We start from the raw sequence: 20,903 nt of genomic DNA, 5'->3' as shown, positions 1-20,903 counted from the left end.
CGACTGCTGTTCCTTCTCTATCTCTCTTACTTCCCGTAGTAGAGCCACCTTCTTCCGATGTTCCGTAGACTTTTGGTGCTCCTCCATGATTTCTGCACTTTGGGGGTCGAAGTTACAAGCTGGGCAGGACAGGACATCGTAATATTCGGAGTCGTCCGACAGGTCATGGCAATATTCGGTGTCGTCCTGAGCTAGGCCAGCGAGAGGGTCGTCTATTTCCTCCATACCCAGCTGGACGTTAGCCAGCTCTTGTTCCAAATCCAGACATCTTTCCTGAAGAGACTTCTTCATGTGTACCTCTGCATCCAGCTTTTTCTGGGCTTTCAGCAAGTCGTTTACTAGTGACCTCATTTGTGATTTTAATACTTCAACTTCCTTTGGAGATTGATTGCTCGGACTATGCAGTCCCTCTACCGGAGCAGCTGTTTCAGCGGTCTGTTGTTCTACATTGACGTGAGTCAGCGTACTTTTGGCATCCAATGGCTGCTCTGTTGCAGTCGTTTCAGTCTGTGTCGTCACATCAGCCATCTCAATGACTTTTGAGAGCTCCGAACCCTTTTCCTTTGAAGATCGCAGCTCGTGTTCAAGTTTTTCCCATTTCAGAGTCTTGTCCCTCAGCATATGAAGGAGTTGGCTGACCGTTAACTCTTCTGACACCAGATTATGGCACGCACCTTCAGAACCTGAATCAGCTTCGATTCGTTCGGCCTCCTCGCGCAGATGGTTGGTGTGCTCCTGCTCCATTTTCTCCATCAGTTGCTTCTGTTGCCTTTCCAGATTCTCCCACTCTGTAACAAAGAACTTTTTTATTTCATTCATCTCTTGCTCAAAACGGCGAATCATTTGTTCTAATTGCTGTTGTAGTTTGAAATGGAGTTGAGTTCGAGCCCAGTGTCCCTCAAAAATGTGCATATCAGTAGACTTGACAGACTCAGAATTCACTGTTAAACTATGTTGTTGTTGCTCAGTGGAATTCTGTGCTGAAACTTTGTCTTTTGCACATGGGTTGGTCTTACCATCATCAGTTCTAGAGTCTGGGCTGATTATCTGCACCGAGTTCTCACTCTTTATGGCTTTTAGCGAATGCCAGTCTATATTTATGTTTCTAAACCACTCCCGGCCTAGTAGTGGTGGACCTCCCTCCGGTAGCACATATAAGTCCATTATTTGACTTCCTTCGCCCTTGTTGGCCACTGCAACCTTTATTGTCCCGATGGGGTACACTCTCTGCCCCGTGTAGGTTGTCAATATAATCTCCGTATCCTGTAGGGGAATATGTTGGAATAACCTTCTGTAATCTTTCTTATTCATGACCGACAATGCCGATCCAGTGTCCAATTCCATTTTTACTTGGACTCCTTCTATCTGAAGAGTAACCCAAATTGTCTGGAGGTCTGCACCCTTACCAACGTTGAGTACCCTTAAGCTAGCCAGTTCAATACTGCTTGCGTCTGAATCGGACTCCTGTTCGGCCACCTTGTGTACCTTTGCGTATTTCCCTTGCGGTGACTTCTTGTTGCTGGTCTTCTTCCCTGACCTGCATACTCTAGCTATATGTCCAAGCCTACCACAAGTTCTACATTCTTGGTTTTTAAACCAACACTGGTTCTGATCATGCGTTGTCTTTCCACAACGATAACATTTGCCAGAACTCACACCCAATTTGTGTGCACTGAGCTCCGGTGACCGTAGCTGCATTACTGCCGTGCCTCTCGCTGCGGCTTCGTGTGCTGCTGCCATAGTGACCGCCTTCTCAAGCGTCAGCTCATTCTCCTCGAGCAGTCGCTTTTGTGTATCCTGTTTAAATAAACCACACACAAATTTGTCTCGTAGTGCATCTGTCAGTCCCGTTCCAAACTGGCAATATTTCGCTAATTTACGCAATTCCAGCAAATATTCAGCATTGCTTTCATGCTGTAGCTGCCTTCTGTCGTAAAATTTAAATCGTTCCGCTAGCATCAGCGGCGTGGGGTTTAGATGATCTTTCAGGACAGTAACAATCTCATCGAACGTCTTATCCGCCGGTTCATCTGGTGATAACAGGTGTTTCAATTGCCCGTATGTCTTCGCACCCATTAAATTTAATAATGTTAGAGCTTTATCTTGGTCACGAATTTTATTGGCCTTACAATAATTTTTTACTCTTTCAACATATATGGCCCAATCTTCGAGGTCACTATCAAAGGTGCTAATATTCCCGTGTTTAGGCATTGTAGATTTGCAATTTCTCAGATTTTATTTTGTTTACTTGTTATCAAAGATGGCGGCTTCCCGCTCTTGCCGTCGTCCTCCGCCCACAAAATGGCGGTTTTCCCGCGCTTGGCGGTCTTCACCCGTCCCCCGACGCCGTCTCCCTTCAGCCCCAGAGTGCGGCCCTTATCTTCGCCGCGATCGATAGCCCGCGCTGTGCACCGCGGCTCTCGCACCTTGAGCTTCTGCAGCCGCCGCGCCTTTCAGTCCGAGTGCGGCCCTTATCTTTGGTTCCGATCGCTGGCCCGCGCTGCGCCTCGCACTTGAAGCGGCTCCCGGCCTCTGGCTCACCCGCTCGCGCGGCTCTTGCTCGCTCCCTCCCGGGCTCTGGCTTACCCGCTCGCGCGTTTCACCGCGGCTCTTATCAGGGATTGCGATCGCCCTTATCTTCTCCAACTTCCCCAGCCCTGTCTTTGCAGCCAACGCTGCACGGCTTACCCCACCACCTAGGTTGAACAAGGAAACTGCAGAAAGACTTCTGTCAGTCGCTGGAAGCTGTCAGGATGTTTGCTGCACTCCAGTGCTCAGTCGCTGATGGAGGCTTCAGAGTCCTAAAGCCTGTCGCTTCTAGTGGGGTGGTGATGTTTGAAACCTCTCTTCAACTGCCGCAGGGTAAGAACCTGACTCGTCGCCAGTGTTAAGTATGTGTATTGTATTGAACAATTAACACAAAGACTTAAACGTATAACTCAAACAGGTCTTTACTGGTTGGAGGTAGGGACTATACGTAGGTCTTTACTTCATGCCCACAGGTGGGAACTGAGGGGAGATCAGTACCCACAGTGCTATTTATACCCCTATGGCCAGGAGTGGTACTGCGTATCACTACGCCCAACAAGTAGTGCAGTCCTGTCCATAGGTTCAAAGTAGCACACATATTACATACACAACAACTATCAGCTATTGACAAACTTATAGTGGGTACAAACTTTTAGTGGATACAAGAAGGTAATTTGGCTTGTGGAAAAAAACACAATGACTTAAAAGGAAATAAATCACCTTTCTTCTTAATTCAGTAACCTCCATATAAAGCTGATAACAGTGCAGTTTTTTATGAAGAGGGAGAGTTTGTCTATTTAGAAAGTAATGCAAAAGTTAGTACAACTCAACCAGAATGGTGTTATGGACTTTGCAATCAAACTTAAGACAATGATACTTGGTAAAAGTGCATGCCTTGCAGATATCACCATGTACAACATGCTTGGAACTAATGTATCCGATGTGCTGGCTACTGGTCATGCAGTGGCCTTGAATTTTGCTTTAGATACTGCTCCCTGCCAGCTCGCAGCATTGTGGGGTCCAATCATTGTTTAGTGCCAGCTTTTATCCCTGTTATATTTCTGCAGATACAGAATCATTAAGCTTTCTGGTGCTTAATTTAAACAACAGAATAGTAAAAAAAATAAAACAAACATTCAAGATGAAACTGGTTATCCCCTTTAGATACAAGTGGTTTTTGGATGTGGTTGGCAGAGAGCAGCTTCATGCAAGATGTCATAAGGCCAATTGGTGGGTCAGGTAATGCAACTTACATACCCTTTTAATTAACATGCATTATTTAATTGCAGCTACAGGCTCAGGAAAGAGAACAGTATTAGTTTCATACCTCCAAAATAGGATGTGAATCTAAGAGGTGCCCTAAAAAACATTGTATTTCAAATCCCTACATTTTTAAGTCAACAGGATGCAGTACTTTGTTTAAATCTATATATTTTTATTCATCGTGGTGAGGCATTTCAATGCTTGGCAATGGAGCATTCTCCCAGTTTTTCACCAAATGCAGCTTCATGAATGCACAGGGATCTTACACAGCCAAATGCAGACTTTGTTGCCAAAACAATTTTGAAGTGTACCCTTACTGTGTCACAAATTTTTCTATTTCCCATAACAATTCTTATGGCCTTTCTGACTGAGATTACTAAATTAATGACCCGTAATGTCCGATAGGCTTCCTGCGTGCGGATGCCTCCTATTGGGAAAAAAATCTATGAACTTACCCGAGGGCTCCCGAGGTCCGGACACTTCCGCTCCTGGGCCTCTCCACAGTTGAAATGTGCAGGGCCCACGTATCCCAGGGGCGCATGCAGTTCACAAGCGGCCCTGGAATCACGTGGGTCAGGCCAGCCAATAGGAGAAGGAAATCTCCCTTCATACTTTTGACAGATAGACCTGTCAAATATATGAATGGAGATCACCCCAAAAAGACATTAAAACATTAAATAAATACCATCGTGTTTTAAAATGAGTTAAAATTACATTAAATGAAATATTTTAAATTTTTTGAAAAAAATAATTAACGTTTTTTTTCGGGGCTAAAAATAAACTTACCTTTTTTAAAAGTATTTTAAAATTATAAATGAGTAGAAAAAAAATATTTATTTTACTTTTTTCAACTCTAATGCTGGTAAAAGCAGGCCTTACAGAAATCACAGAAACCCCACAGTGCAGATAGAGGCCATTTCGGCCCATCGAGCCTGCACCGACACATATCCACCCAATCCCCGTAACCCCTACACCAACACATATCCCACCCTTTATCAGGCGTAAGATTTCTAAGGGTTTTCTGTGGGCGGAGGTTCTGTAGAAAATGGAACTCTCTGCCCGCAGAGGCCCTTTTTCAGTGCAGGCGTCCGATCTGTCAAGAGGATTCTTGACAGATCGGAAATTCCGGTTTTCAGCGCATGCACTTTGCATGCCTAAAACCGGCGTTTCCGATGTCCCTACGGGTGTGTACACAGCCCGTACACACCCGCAGGCATCGGAAAATACGGGCCATTGTCTACTTTTGTGAAAGTATGGACACTTCTATGCTGTGGACTAATGTTTACTTCAAACTGGGGTAAACCTCCTCTAGCTCATTTCATGTGGGACCCTTAAAGTTGGCAGAAGTCATAAATTGCATCCCATCAGACTGGGCTGGATTAAAATCCAGGTGCCATAGTTGAAAGGTGGTGATCTATTGTCCCACATAGTTTCCTGAGGGAGGAAGGAAGTACTTTGCTTTGAACATTTTTCCCGTGTCATTCTCCTTTAATTATGAAAAAACATTGCACCACACTTCTAAATTTAATCAACTCTGAGCCTCTCTTTAATCATTTTCCCAGAAAAGCTTGGACTATGCAAACCTAAGATCCATTGGAAGACTTTGGTGGCACTAGCTGTTATTGGTCATAGTTTTCCAACTATGGATGTCAATTTTGAGGCCAGGGATTTATAAAATATTTTGAATTAAAATTCAAAGTAGGTTTCAATAAAATTAGGACTTGAGCCTTGAAACTTGGAGCTATTAAGAGAAAAGGGCTTTCTTGTCCCCAAAAAGTAATGCAAACCGCACTGATGGTAACTGGAGAACAACTTAAGAATATGTAAAGTCATAGAGCTAGTTTGAAAAAGTCTTAAAAGAAATAGGAACTGAAATCCACTATTATTCTCCCACCAACTTACCCCTGGTATGTAGATGACAAAGACCATGTTTCTTGGATTTGCGTCTGTAAACATGCTTGCTTTTGATGAAGCAGATTTAATTTTTAGTGATATCATGTCAATCATAAGATACACGAAAATGTTAGAAAATAAAGGATGGTACCTGTTCCAGTAGCTCCAGAATTGGTCTTGCAAGTAGGACTGGTGGCTGTATTCATCTCCAAATGAGGCCTTGCTTTCAATCCAATGAATCACATGACCTTCAACAGCTATAAAACAAAATTACTCAGCTTTACATACAGTATTTCCTCATTCTTCAATTAAGTATTCCCCCAATATTCATGGGGTAAATTAGACAAGTCAACATGAGAAATTATTGGAGAATCTCATCTGCTTTATAAGATTTACATCCTGTATTAAGTAGCTTTCCATTCCTTTGTTCTTTACAAAGCACTTCCATTACAGGTCCTTCTGCAAATGTCATCCCTTTCCCCATGTATTCTATCATCTATTCTTTTCAACTACAGAAACTCGCTTAAATATAGTTCCGTGAAGGTAATGTAAAAGAATTTTACAACACTGTTAGTAATAGAACACAAGAATTAGGAGCAGGAGTAGGCCATACGACCCTTCGAGCCTGCTCCGCCATTCAATAAGATCGTGGCTGATCTTCTACCTCATCTCCACTTTCCCGCCTGATCCCCATATCCCTTGATTCCCCTGGAGTCCCCATGAGTCCAAAAATCAATCTATCTCAGCCTTGAATATACTCAATGACTCAGCATCCACAGGCCTTTGGGGTAGAGAATTCCAAAGATTCACAACCCTCTGAGTAAAGAAATACCTCCTCATCTCAACAGTAAATGGCCGACCTGTTATCCCAAGACTAAACCATTGTTCTAGACTCTCCAGCTAGGGGAAACAACCTCTTGGCATCTACCTTGTCAACCCCCTGAGAATCTTACATGTTTCAATGAGATCACCTCGCATTCTTCTAAACTTCAGCGTGTATAGGCCCAATCTACTCAATCTCTCCTCATAGGACAACCCTCTCATCTCAAGGATCAATCTAGTGAATCTTCGTCGCACTGCCTCTAAGGCATGTATGTCCTTTCTTAGATAAGGAGACCAAAACTGTGCACAGTACTCCAGGTGTGGTCTTACCAAAGTCCTGTACCATTGTAGTAAGACTCCCTTGCTCTTATACTCCAACCCCCTTGCAATAAAGGCCAACATGCCATTTGACTTCCTAATTACTTGCTGTATCTGCATGCTAACTTTGTGTTTCCTGTACGAGGACACCTAAATCTCTCTGAATACCAATATTTAATAGTTTCTCACCATTTAAAAAATATTCTGTTTTTCTATTCTTCCTACCAAAGTGAATAACCTCACATTTCCCCACATTATACTCCATCTGCCACCTTATTGCCCACTCACTTAACCTGTCTATATCTCTGTGTCCTCCTCACAGCTTACTTTCCCATCTAGCTTTGTGTCATCAGCAAACTTGAATATATTACACTTGGTCCCTTCATCTAAGTCATTAATATAGATTGTAAATAGCTGAGGCTCAAGCACTGATCCTTGCGGCACCCCAGTAGTTACAGACTGCCAACCAAAAAATGACCCGCTCATCCCTACTCTGTTTTCTGTTCGTTAACCAATTCTCTATCCATGCTAATATATTACCCCCAACCACACGAACCCTTATCTTGTGTAGCAACCTTTTATGTGGCACCTTATCGAATGCCTAAGCAAACTAGGAATGAATAATTTGTTAATCAGAATTATATAAATTATAATCAGCACTATTTTGAGAATATAAGAACACGTGGATTGAGGAACAGCTGCCTAAGCCAAGAATGTTGCTCTGTCCACACAGCATGTATAATTTAACCTAATAAATGGACTCTACTTCAACTAATTCATGCTCCAAGGTAAGGTTTGGGCATCAGTTGTACTTGATACCCAAAAGTAATCAAGCAAAAGTCCAAAATACTTAATCATCTCCACAGCCTCACTATTCAACTTTAGCTTGTCACACTGACCAGACAAAACCTGCCTCCCCTCTCAGTCGTACAGGACCATTCTAACTTGTAGAATACTTGATCATCTCAATCTATGCCTATCCCTATAACTGCCAATTCCCATTCTGAACCACAATTTGTCAGCTTTTTTGAAGGAGTTAAATCGATACAGCATTAACTGCTTTTTCTGCAGATCTACTCTATACATAAGTCAAGGGTTATGGGGAACAGGCAGAAAAGTGGAGTTAAGGTCAAGATCAGATCAGCTATGATCTTATTGAATGCAGAGCAGGCTCGAGTGGACTACTCCTGCTCCTATTTCTTATGTTCTTATAAATATCCATTACTCTGAGGGAGAAAAGGTTTCTTCTGATCTCACTTCAGGCTTGTTAATTTTAAACATGCGGCCCTTAGTTTTATGCTTATGGTTTAAGTCAAATAAGCTTGTTTACATTTATATAATTTATGCCGTTTAGCATTTTAAAGATTTGATTGTTGCTCACTCAACCTCTTTTCTCCACTTTAAAGGAAGCTTAGGTGTGTAAGTTTTATATCACAATTTAGAGCCCCAAGTTCTGGAATTATCCTGTTGCTCGTCCTTAGTGTTTTGGAAACATTTTTCAAATACTACAGTATTGCTCAGACAGAAAGTAAAAATAAGAGTGTCTACCTTTATGTACCTATTTCTGCTAGTCACACATTCTAATTTTGTCTATTCCCCTCTTTGGCTGAAAGCCATCACTCACTTTATCTGTGTGGCTCACACTTTTGCTCAATGTCTCAGACTCTCTTGGCCTTTTTTCCCCTGAAAGTTTCTTCTTCCTTTAGTCTTTTCTTTCCGGTATATCTCGTATTCTATATGACCCTCTCACATTTTCTCACCATATTTTTCTTTTTTCTGTCATCTCCATTGAGACCTGGAACCAGATTCAGTGCTATAATCTTATTACTGCAGCAGAAATAATTTGTCTCTCCCTGGTCATCAGACTAATTCTCAAATCAATTTGAGTCCAAAAACCACAGAAATACTAGTGTCAAATTACAGAGCTAGAATTACCCTATAAGGTTCGAGACACCCCACCTTCCAGTCCCAGGCCTCCTTTCAGGTCATTATCGTACTAATTATTTCAAAATATTAAATGCACATGAAGGCTGTCTTCCACTTAGTAGTTCATTAAGAATGCGCTTCTGAAACTGGTCTCTCTCTGCAGCTGCTCCCATTCAAAATGCCTCAAGGTTTTGATGTTGGGGTCTTGAGATAGCAATATCCGGAACTACTGTCTGGTCCAACAGGAGCCATCAGCGTGGAAGTTGGAAAAGTGGTAGACTGTACTGTACAAATTGCCTTGGTTAATTAGAGTCTCCTGTGCGGAGTGGCACATGAGACAACCCATTTCTTCCACTGCTCTCTGTCCAGAACAAGATATTTGACTCCAATCAGAGTATCGCCTTGCCTTTTATGCAGCAGACCGTGCTTTTCTACAGTTGAACCCTGGTTCAATGAGGAGTGTAGAAGAGCATGCCGGGATCAGCACCAGGCGTACCTAAAAATGAGGTGCCAAACTGGCGAAGCTACAATACAGGGCTACGTGCATGCAAAACAGCAGAAGCAGCATGCTATAGACAAAGCTAAGCAATCCCACAACCAACGGATCAGATCAAAGCTCTGCAGTCCTGCCACATCCAGTCATGAATGGTGGTGGACAATTAAACAACTAATGGGAGGAGGAGGCTCCAAGAACATCCCCATCCACAATGATGGCGGAGCCCAGCATGAGTGTGCAAAAGACAAGGCTGAATCATTTGCAACCATCTTCATCCTCCTGAGGTCCCCACCATCACAAAAGCCAGTCTTCAGCCAATTTGATTCACTCCACCTGCTATCAAGAAACAGCCGCGCGTGCTGGATACCAGCTGTAGTGCTTCACTTGTGCTCCAGAACTAGCCGTGCCTCTAGCCAAGCTGTTCCAGTACAGCTACAGCACTGGCATCTACCGGCAAAATGGAAAATTGCCCAGGTATGTGCTGTCCACAAAAAGGACAAATCCAATCCGGCCAATTACCGCCACATCAGCCTACTCTCAATCATCAGCAAATTGATGGAAGGGGTTGTCGACAGTACTATCAAGCTGTACTTACTCACCAATGCTCAGTTTGAGTTCCACCAGAATCTCTCGGCTCCAGACCTCATTACAGTCTTGGTCCAAACATTGACAAAAGAGTTGAATTCCAGATGTGAGGTGAGAGTGACAGCCCTCAACATAAAGGCAGCAGTTAACCAAGTGTGGCATCAAGGAACCTTAGTAAAATTGAAGTCAATGGGAATTGCGGAAAACTCTCCACTTGCTGGAGTCCTATTTAGCACAAAGGAAGATGGTTGTGGTTGTTGAGGCCAATAATCTCAGCCCCAGGACATCGCTGCAGGAGTGCCTCAGGGCAGTGTCCTAGGCCCAACCATCTTCAGCTGCTTCATCAATGACCTTCCTGCCAACACAAGGTCAGAAGTGGGGATGTTCGCTGATGATTGCAGTGTTCAGTTCCATTCACAACTCCTCAGATAATGAAGCAGTCCTGTGCCCGCATGCAGCAAGACCTGGACAACATTCAGGCTTGGGCTGATAAGTGGCAAGTAACATTCACTCCACACAAGTGCCAGGGCAGTGGCAAAAACCATCTCCAACAAGAGATAATCTAACCACCTCCCCATGATATTCAACGGCATTACCATCGCCAAATCCCCCATCATCAACATCCTGGGGGTCACCATTGATCAGAAATTTAACAGGACCAGCCACATAAATACTGTGGCTACAAAAGCAGGTCAGAGGCTGGGTATTCTGTAGCAAGTGACTCACCACCTGACTCCTCAAAGCCTTTCTACCATCTAAAAGGCACAAGTTAGGAGTGTGATGGAATACTCTCCACTTGCCTGGATGAGTGCAGCTCCAACAACACTCAAGAAGCTCGGCACTATCCATAACAAAGCAGCCTGCTTGATTGGCATCTCATCCACTACCTTAAACATTCACTCGCTCCACCACCAACTTGCATTTATATAGCGCCTTTAACATAGTAAAACATCCAAAGAGGTTTCACGGGAACATTACAAAATAAAATCTGACACCGAGCCACATATGCAGATATTAGGGCAGATGACCAAAAGCTTGGTCAAAGAGGTAGGTTTTAAGGAGCGCCTTAAAGAAGGACAGGGAGGAAGAGATGTGGCTAGGTTTAGGGAGGGAATTCCAGAGCTTAGGGCCTTGGCGGCTGAAGGCACGGCCATCAATGGTTGAACGATTAAAATCAGGGATGCTCAAGAGGCCAGAATTGGAAGAGTGTAGATATCTCAGAGGGTTGTGGGGTTGGAGAAGATTACAGAGATAGGGAGGGGCGAGGCCATGGAGGGATTTGAAAACAAGGTTAAGAATTTTAAAATCGAGGCATTGCTTAACCAGGTGTCAATGTAGGTCAGCGAGTACTGGGGTGATGGGTGAATGGGACTTGGTGTGAGTTAGGACACAGGCAGCAGAGTTTTAGATGACCTCAACTTACCAAGGGTAGAAGATGGGAGGCTGGCCAAGAGTGCGTTGCAATAGTCTAGAGGTAACAAAGGCATGGATGAGGGATTCAGAAGATGAGCTGAGGCGGGGTGGAGTCGGGCGATGTTATGGGGGTAGAAATAGGCGGTCTTAGGGATGGCACAGATGTGTGGTCAGAAGCTCATCTCGAGGTCAAATATGGCACCAAGGTTGCGAACAGTCTGTTTCAGCCTTAGCCAGTTGTCAGGGAGAGGGATGGAGTCAGTGGCTAGGGAAACAGAGTTTGTGGCGGGGACTTCGGTCTTCCCACTTTAGTTGGAGGAAATTTCTGCTCATCCAGTACTGGATGTCGGACAAGCAGTCTGACAATTTAGAGACAGTGGAGGGGGTTGAGAGAGGTGGTGGTGAGGGAGAGCTGGATGACGTCAGGGTACATGTGGAAACTGGCGCTGTGTTTTTGGATGACGTTGCCGAGGGGTAGCATGTAGATGAGAGATAGGAGGGGGCCAAGGATAGATCCTTGGGAGACACCAGAGGTAACTGTGTGGGAGCGGGAAGAAAAGCCACAAGTGCACCGTGCTGCAGTGTGTACCATCTACAAGATGCATTGAAGCAACTCACCAAGGCTTCTTCGACAGCACCTCCCAAACCTGCGACCTCTACCACCTAGAAGGACAAGGGCTGCAAGCGCATTGGAACACCACCACCTGCAAATTCCCCTACAAGTCAGATACCATCCTGACTTGGAAGTATATCGCAGTTCCTTCATCGTCGCTGGGTCAAAATCCTGGAATATTAAGAGCACTGTGGGAGTACCTTCACCACATGACTGCAGCGGTTCAAGGCGGCGGCTCACCAACTTCTCAAGGGCAATAAATAAATTCTGGACTTGCCAGCGACACCCACTCCCGTGAATGAGAATTTAAAAAAAAGTTTGTTGTATTTGCAAGTCTGTAAAGACTCCTCTGGTCTCTGGGTTGTTTTCATAATGAAAGACATTTTTTACATGGACAGATCTATAGCCTGGCTAACAACCCACTACCAGGAGAACCGGTGGACTGTCTTTAGTCTAGCTCCTACCTTTCAAGCGGTCTGACTTGTGTGGCCCTACAAGGAGTTATACTCCAGTCAGCATAGCTCTCTGGGTCATAGGAGCATGAAAGCCTTCCCAACACATCAAGGTGCAGATTGAAGATGTTGCCTCAAAATTCTTCACAGCCAATAAGTTACTTTTTAAGGTGTAGTCACTGTTATATAGGCAAATGACCAGTTAATGGTAGAGAAGCAGGCATGGCCAATTCCTAAAAGTGTCTCTAGGTGAGTAGGTGTAATGGATGGCCAATGGCAATGATCTTGGAGAAGTGCCAAAAACCAGCAACTTGCATCAGGGTTGCCCTTCCCAGGCTGGTGAATAGAATTCTGTTTGAGACATGCATTCGCTCAGTCTTCCAGAACACTATGTGATTTGTATTCACAAGAAGGGGGACTATTGAGAAGCCAAAACCTACCAAAGAATCTTGCTGACATTTGTGGCTCTTAAGTTGGTTCTTTGGATTGTCAGGGCATGCATCATGAGATACTTTGAGAGCCATGGAGTAAGCAGAAAGGAAGAGACTGAATTTCACTCTCTTGTGGCATGTGTAGGACAGATTGTGGCTTTCCACCAGATCACAGAACAGGGGAGTACATGGCTGATTCGTCAATGTTATCTGGCATGTGCACTCCAGCTTCAAGATCAGTGTAAGAATTGACAAGAGACTCACTCCTGAAAGAGGAGTGTGGCAAGGCTTTGTTGTAGATGCTAATGTGTCACTGACAAATTCACCTGAGCATCTAATCCACTCTACTGGATATGGTGGTGGATACTCCCCTAGTGTTCTATGGCGACTTGTGCGTCTTACCATAACACTCTTGAGGAGCTCCTAGTACTGTACCTGCTTTCCATTTAGCAAAAGATCAAACTCAAATTTGTCAGCTGTCTAACATCAAACTAGTGACGATTCTCCTTCAAGTGTTAGCAGGCTGGTGTTGTGGTGTCTCCAAGATGAAATTTCTGGTGATAACATTTCAAAACTATATCAACCCACCCTGGCAGACTTGGTAACGCTACCTGAGCTGGCAGGTGCGCAATACTACAACGCACTGCTGATGGTCGATCAGCCAGGAGGGGTAGACCTATCAGTGGGGCTGGGATTCCAATATAGGGTGGTCCTGGCTGGATCAACAGTGGGAAGTCTACCATATTGATCATATACATAAATGTGGTGATGGGTTACCACGTGTCAGTCTCAGTTGACAATGAAAAGCACTGCTCTCCCTCAGTCTCCCAACACTTCCCAAACAATTTCAAATAGAAAAATGAAAATAATAACAAGGAATCAACCAATTTCTGTTTATTTACTCTTAATCCTCAAAGTTTTCAAGAGAGAAAAATGGTTGCAATGTTCCGGCAGAGGTGGCAAATGCTGTTATCCAGGCAATATAAAACATTGATGTTGTTTAGCAGCAACCAATCAGGTGCAAGATGTAGCAGTCACATGGTTCTAAGTAGTTATAAAAAGTCCTCTAAGATTATTGCTCTGGCCATCATATTTTTCTGGGTAAGACTCCTAACAGAAGTGAGCAAGTGCTAGAATAACTATCATTTGTTGGTTTTGGTTATAGGATTACATCTATCTGGGGCCAACATTTGTGATCAGAGGCTTCCTGCGCACGGGTGGATGCCTCCGACCTGCAAAATTTCTACAAAAGTACCTGGCGGCCCGGGAAGAATGGTGGCTTGTGATCCTGGGCCTCTCTGGGTCCGCGCGGGCAGAGCCCCACGTATCCATGGGGCGTATGCGGCTCGTAGGCGCTCCTGGGATCATGTGGGCCAGCCCAACCAATAAAAGAAGAGAACCCCCATTCATACTTTTGACAGGTCCGTACGTACAGAACTGTCAAAAGTATGAATGGGGATCACTTAAAAAAATACACCAACATATTGAATAAATAAATAAAAAATTACATTTAAAAATTAAAATGCCATTTAATTAAGTATTTTAAACAAAAATTTAATTTTTTGAAAAAAATTAAGTATTTTTACGGGGCGTGAATGTTACCTGTCACTTATCAGCCCAAGCCTGAATGTCATCCAGGCCTTGCTGCATTCGGGCATGGACTGTTTCATTATCTGAGGAGTTGAGAATGGAACTGAACACTGCAGTCATCAGTAAACATCCCCACTTCTGACCTTATGATGGAGGGAAGGTCATTGATGAAGCATCTGAAGATGGTTGGGCCTAGGACACTGCCCTGAGGGACTCCTGCAACGATGTCCTGGGGCTGACATGATTGACCTTCAACAAGCTGGATGATGGAGAAGAACGTTGGAGGAGGGTGGTGATGGCAACTGTGTCAAAAGATGCAGACAGGTCGAGAAGGATGAGGAGAGACAAGGAGTGTGATGGGATCAGTGAAGGAGTGGAGTTTGTGACAGAAGTGAAGGTGATGGCTTTGGTCTTTCTGATGTTGAGTTGAAGAAAATGTAGACTCATCTAGGATTTGATGTCAGACAAGCAATCTAATGGTATAGGTGCAGTTGAGAAAAGCGGTGGCAAGACAGAGCTTACATGTGAAAGCTGACCCTGTGCCGGTAGAATGGAACAATGCAAAAGCAATCCCATAGAGCCCGGACAATGGAGTGACATCAGAGGGGAATAGCATGGTCGACCGTATTGAAGATTGGAAAAAGTTCGAGGATGAGGTTACAATCACAAAGGATCTAATTTGTGGCTTTGGCTAGGGCTGTTTCAGTGCTATGCATAAAGAGGAATTCAACCAGAGAGTATCAAGAGCAATGGGTGTTCTGGACTTATTACATGCAGATAGCACCCTCTGGTGGTAGTTATTGTATAGCAGTGTTAGTATACAGAAGAGGTCATTTGACCTCTTGTTCCTGTTTGACCCCAGAAGTAGTATTGCAGAAAGAAGCTACTGAGCAATGGAGAATCTTCCATGAGGAATTCTCAATCTTATTCCATCTCATCTCATATATGCTAGGCCAGACGCAATATCTGTGAGTATCTTTGTTTGTTAACATGATAGCAACTTTGTCAGTGTAGCATTTGACAACACTTTGTTTATAAAAAGTTAATAGTTGGTAGTTACCGAAGTCCAGCTCAAACGTTAGTTATTAGTCTATTCTATTGTTATAAATATGTTTATATCTTATGTAACATTTAATGTATAGTACTCAGTTCTATGTACAAAACATACTTGGTCTTTGTTTACAGTTTCACAAATTTGTTCAAGTAAAGCTTCAAAACAGCAAACCGGCTTCTCGAGGAATTATTTGAATAAGTGTTTAACTTGCTGGATAACTAGATAGGAGCACGTCTAGCGAGACCAGTATAATGGGTATGGAGCGAGGACATGATGGCATGTTTGAGGACCTGAGAGGAAAGGGAGGTTAGAAACAAAAGATGGGTTAAGGGTGGGTTTTTTCCAGAGGAGTGATAATAACAGTTTTGAAGGGCGAGTTAAGATGGCTGAAGAAAGGGAATTGTTGGTGATTTAGCCAGCATGGCAGTCAAGATGGGAACTTAAATTATCAAGAGTTGAGTGAGGAGCACATTGAGGTAGCAGGAGATGTGCCTCATGGAGGAGACAAGCTTGGAGAGAGTGAGAAAATGTAAAAAGGTGGGGCTGAGCTAGTATGGGTTGGAGACCAGGTAGGAGAGAGGAATGGTGTTTATCTAATGGAAATTGGGAGCTAGGTAAGGAGGGAGGGAAAGGAACAGCAGCTGCATGAATGGTCTTGATCTCAAGAGACAAAGAAATCAACGATCTTCTCACATTTGGTGGTTGAGGTGGGGGTATACAGAGGGATTTTTCATAGACAATAGCCTGCAGTGACCTTTGGCCTGTTATGCACCAGGTACACTCAAGTTTGCACCCCTCTGACTTGAGAGAATGAAGATGAGGTCCCTACCAGAGGAGCAGAGGGATGGGAGATGGTGACTGATTTGTTGGGAACAAGGCCATTGAATGCAGAGATGAGGGAGCAATAAAGCAGGTCAACAGTGGCAGAGGTGGAGGGCTAAAGTTAAGAAGTTGGGCATTTGCGAGTGAGTTTGACATATAGCATAAAGCTGCACCTCAGTTCTGACATTAATTCCTTGAAGCCAGATGGTGATCTCAAGTAGAAGTTATCTGAGAAATGAATGGTGTTTCTTGAACCCCTACACATTTCAGCGTAGTCCCAACTGCACTTTCCACCAGTGATAGATGGTAGGCAGTGTTAGCAATAATCTCAGTACTGAAGAGAAAGCCGCTAGTCAAGCAACATTTGTAGATGACAAAATTGTTTGTATATCACAACCTAACAAATTGTATTTAGGGACTAGTCATCAGTAAATAAAGCTTTTCCATTTACCATTTAGTGCGGATGATTCCTGGGTGCCAAGAGTGTTGCCATTACTGTTTAGTGAAATCCCCATTCCTCTAAGCTTGTCCTTTTGAAAGCTAGGTAATCAGTTTGAAAACGAGTAGCTAACTACGTAAAATCTGGTCCTTTAAGTCAGGAACCCTGTCTGTAGGACCAATTACTACCAAGCTTCAGATTTGAGAGATACATATTCCACAGAAAATAGGGGTTATCAAAATGACTGCTGTGTCCTCTGCCAGATCACGTGAAGGATATTCATGCTATGAGGGCAAAAGTAGGTAATGCAGAGAAACTTCTCCTCCCAGGAGACTAACCATGGATTACTGCCCATTTGTCCAAGATTCTGCAGAGCAGAGTTTTGGAATGTTGCCACGATGTCCATCTTCAAGTAACCTCTACACCCCTCACTCTGTTGAGGGCATCTATTGTGACATTCTGCACCCCAAAGAAAGGTTGATCTGGAAGGCTACTGAAGTTTCAAAAGCAATGCCAATACTACAAGGCACTGAGTTCATCACAGCTTTTTTATGTACTGTGATTTTTTTTTTGATCCATAGCTTCATGATTTGATGCAAACCTGCTCCTTGATAAACATTAACAGTAAAGGTAATCAATCCACTTGGGAGTTCCAGGGGTTTTGTCACAAATTTTTGAATATTTTTGTAGTAACCTGGGAGGTTATGAGTAACCTGATCCACCAGGTGGTGCTGTGGCAATTGCTCTCCTGAGTTAAGTCTGATCTGTACTGTGGTACTCTTTGTTTTTGCTGCCTCATGGCAGAAGCTTTTATGTGCAAGAGTTGATTAAACCATGTTGAGGAGTTAACCTGTGTCTGTCTCCCTCTATGGCCACTTCAAGATACCACATATGGCGACGAGAATAAAGGATGGAAAAGTTTTGGAGAATTCGGAAGAGGTGCTCGGGTTGGTTAGCAAACTAGTCGGAAAAGCACGAGGCTAGGCCGCGGGAGTCGAAATGGAGTTTGATTTTTTGGCTGAAGTGACCGGACTCCAAGGATGGCAGGAACGGTAGGCTCCGTGGCACCTTTTGACAGCAAGTCGCAGTCTTGGGAGGAGTATATTGAAATACTGAGCCATTTCTTTATGGCAAACGAGGTGGACAGTGCTGAAAAGAAAAGGGCCATTTTACTGAGTTGTGTGGGAGCGCAAACCTATACATGGATGAGGAATCTGCTGAGCCCGGAGCGGCCAGGAGAAAAATCTTTTGACGAGTTGGTGAGTCTACTAAAGAATCATTTCAATCCGAAACCTAGTGAAATAGTACAGAGATGGAAATTCAATTCGAGGATTAGGAGGCCGGAAGAAAGCGTTACTGAGTATGTGGAGGAGCTTCGGAAGCTCACACAGGACTGTAATTTTGGAAATGCGCTCACAGTCATGTTAAGGGACAGACTAGTATGCGGAGTTAACGACGACAGTATACAGCAAAGGTTGCTGTCAGAAGAAGGATTAACGTTTGAGACGGCACTTAAAAAAGCACAAGCCATGGAGACGGCTAACAAGGACATTAAGGACTTAAACAGTATGAGCAAGGAGAAATGGAGTAAATCAGTGGGAGGAGCTGTTTTCAAGATGGAAGCTGGCGTGAAAAGTCCACCAGTCGGGGTTGGGGATTGCTACCGATGTGGCGGGATGAGCCATTATGCAAAGGACTGCAGGTTTGCAAAGGCAAAGTGCCACAATTGTGGGAAAATAGGGCACTTAAAGAAAGTCTGTAAAAGGGCAGTGAGTGAGAGAAGCAGTGCTAAAGGGGCAAAGCATGCAAAAGGGGGCAGGGAGAAGTACACAAAGCGGGCAAATTACATACAAGAGGAGGAAGAGTCTAGTGAGGAGGTTTTCACTGTATACAGTATAGACACTTCAAGGCCCAACGTACCCCCTCTCACTCAGTATTTGACAGTGAACGGAGGTCAAGTAAAGTTTGAGATTGACACCGGAGGTAGTGTAACCATAATGTCGCAGACTGAGTACGCCAAGCTATGGGGGGGAAGCAAAAGTACCAGAGCTAGGTATATGCCCCATTAGTCTCAAAACCTACACAGGACAAAAGGTGGACATTTTGGGGGCGGCCGAAGTACAAGTGGAACACAAAGGAGTCACCAAAGAGCTTACGGTGGTAGTGGTAGCAGGGTCAGGGCCAAACCTGTTAGGGCGAGGGTGGATCAGTGAGTTGAGTGTGTACTGGCAGGCAATGAATAAAATGGAAGACAGTACAGAGGCACTGCAAGAAGTGCTGATGAAGCATGAGTTAGTGTTCAAGGACGAACTGGGCACCTTAAGGGGAGCCACAGCCAAGATTCATGTAGCCAGTGATGCCACGCCTCGTTTCTTTAAACCAAGGTCGGTACCTTTTGCAATGAAAACCAAGGTTGAGGCGGAACTAGATCGCCTGCTAAGGGACAAAGTAATAGAACCAGTGAAATTTTCAGACTGGGCGGCACCAATAGTCCCGGTATTGAAGCCTGACGGTAATGTAAGGGTGTGTGGTGACTATAAGTTAACAGTGAACAGAGTATCATCACTGGAACAGTACCCCATTCCGAGAATGGAGGACATGTTAACATCGCTCGCTGGGGGAGAAAGATTCAGCAAACTGGACACGAGTCATGCGTATCAGCAGATATTGCTAGATGAAGAATCAAAAAAGTTTGTCACGGTGAACACGCACAAGGGGCTGTTCACGTATGCCAGGTTACCATTTGGTGTCAGTTCTAGCCCAGCAATATTCCAACGGACTATGGAGGGCATTCTGCAGGGCATTCCAAAGGTGGCCGTGTACTTAGATGATATTCTGCTAACAGGAAGTGACGATCAGGATCACTTAAAAACACTGGACAAAGTGCTACAGCGGCTGGAAGAGGCGGGGCTACGCCTGAAACGGAGTAAGTGTAGTTTCATGGAGAAGGAAGTTACATTCCTGGGACATCGGGTGGATGCCACAGGGCTCCATCCATTACCAGGGAAAGTGCGGGCAGTGCAGGATGCACCAGCACCCACCTCAGTGACTGAACTGAAAGCCTATCTAGAGCTCCTGAATTATTATAACCGGTTTCTTCCAAACTTATCGATGCTGCTGGCACCCCTGCACAAACTGCTGAGAAAGGAGGAGCCATGGCATTGGGGGCCAGAGCAAGCGAAAGCGTTTCAGCAGTCAAAGGAGCTACTTCAGTCCAGCAGGGTGTTAGTGCATTACGACGAGAAGAAGGAGCTGATAATGTCCTGCGACGCATCACCCTATGGAGTGGGGGCAGTGTTGGCCCACCGCATGCCAGATGGAGCAGAAAGGCCCATCGGGTTTGTTTCACGCACGCTCACAGCTGCGGAAAAGAACTATTCACAGCTTGATAAAGAGGGGTTGGCCATTATATTTGGAGTAAAGAAATTCCATAAGTACATATATGGGAGGAAGTTTGTAATCAGTACTGACCACAAGCCTCTTATTAGCTTACTGAATGAGATGAAAGCGGTGCCTCAAATGGCATCACAGAGAATAATGAGATGGGCAGTAATACTAAGAGCCTATGAATATGTGATCACGTACAGAGCCGGCAAGGAAAACGGGAACGCGGATGCTCTCAGCCGCCTGCCCCTCTCAAAATCTCCTCGCAGTACTTCCCCTGAGGAGCACGTCTTGATGCTGGATCAGGAGATCAGTCCCCTGATGACTTCAGCGCAAATCCAGGGCTGGACAGCCAAGGACCCCGTTCTGTCAAGGGTCCGTGAGTATGTGTTGAAAGACTGGACAGATCACCGTGAGGGACCGGAGTTCGCGCCGTACAGACAGAGACAGCACGAGTTCAGTGTCCAAGATGGATGTGTGCTATGGGGAGCACGCATCATAGTCACAGAGCGGGGACGCTCTACTTTGATGGAACAGTTGCATCAATCGCACCCAGGAATGACTAGAATGAAAGGACTGGCTAGGAGCTACCTGTGGTGGCCTAACTTGGATGCCGAAATTGAGTCAAAGGTAAAGTCATGCACTATATGTCAGGAACAGAGGAAAGCACCTGCTGGGGCACCACTCCATCCCTGGGAGTGGCCCAGCAAAACCTGGAGGAGAATTCACATAGACTATGCGGGACCTTTTATGGGCAAAATGTTTTTGGTGCTGGTTGACGCTCACTCAAAGTGGATCGACGTTTATCCAGTGAGCTCTGCAACGACTGATGCCACACTGAATTGTCTCAGGAACAGCTTCAGCATGCATGGT

At 44.6% G+C, this 20,903-nt stretch overlaps 1 protein-coding gene across 5 annotated transcripts in view; it reads right to left on the bottom strand.

The window, feature by feature from the left end:
• Nucleotides 1–20,903, bottom strand: part of cdin1 (CDAN1 interacting nuclease 1) — a 165,146-nt gene that overhangs the window by 54,907 nt on the left and 89,336 nt on the right. For 4 of the 5 annotated variants that reach the window (XR_015080289.1, XM_086003468.1, XM_086003470.1 and 1 more), the window contains one exon: nucleotides 5,837–5,942. Coding sequence is in view for 4 of the 5 variants with exons in the window: in XM_086003468.1 (XP_085859594.1) it covers nucleotides 5,837–5,942 (106 nt within the window). In the remaining variant the exon portion in view is untranslated. Of the gene's footprint in view, nucleotides 1–3,249; nucleotides 3,323–5,836; nucleotides 5,943–20,903 lie in introns of all 5 variants that reach the window. The other variant, XM_086003469.1, reaches the window with a different exon arrangement.

Source organism: Somniosus microcephalus, chromosome 12 (assembly GCF_052327205.1).
Source record: "Somniosus microcephalus isolate GS21.2 chromosome 12, FLI_Smic_1.0, whole genome shotgun sequence".
NCBI classification, from domain to species: domain Eukaryota; kingdom Metazoa; phylum Chordata; class Chondrichthyes; order Squaliformes; family Somniosidae; genus Somniosus; species Somniosus microcephalus.
Note: the sequence above shows the minus strand (reverse complement) of the source record. Positions and strands in the feature narration are given on the sequence as shown.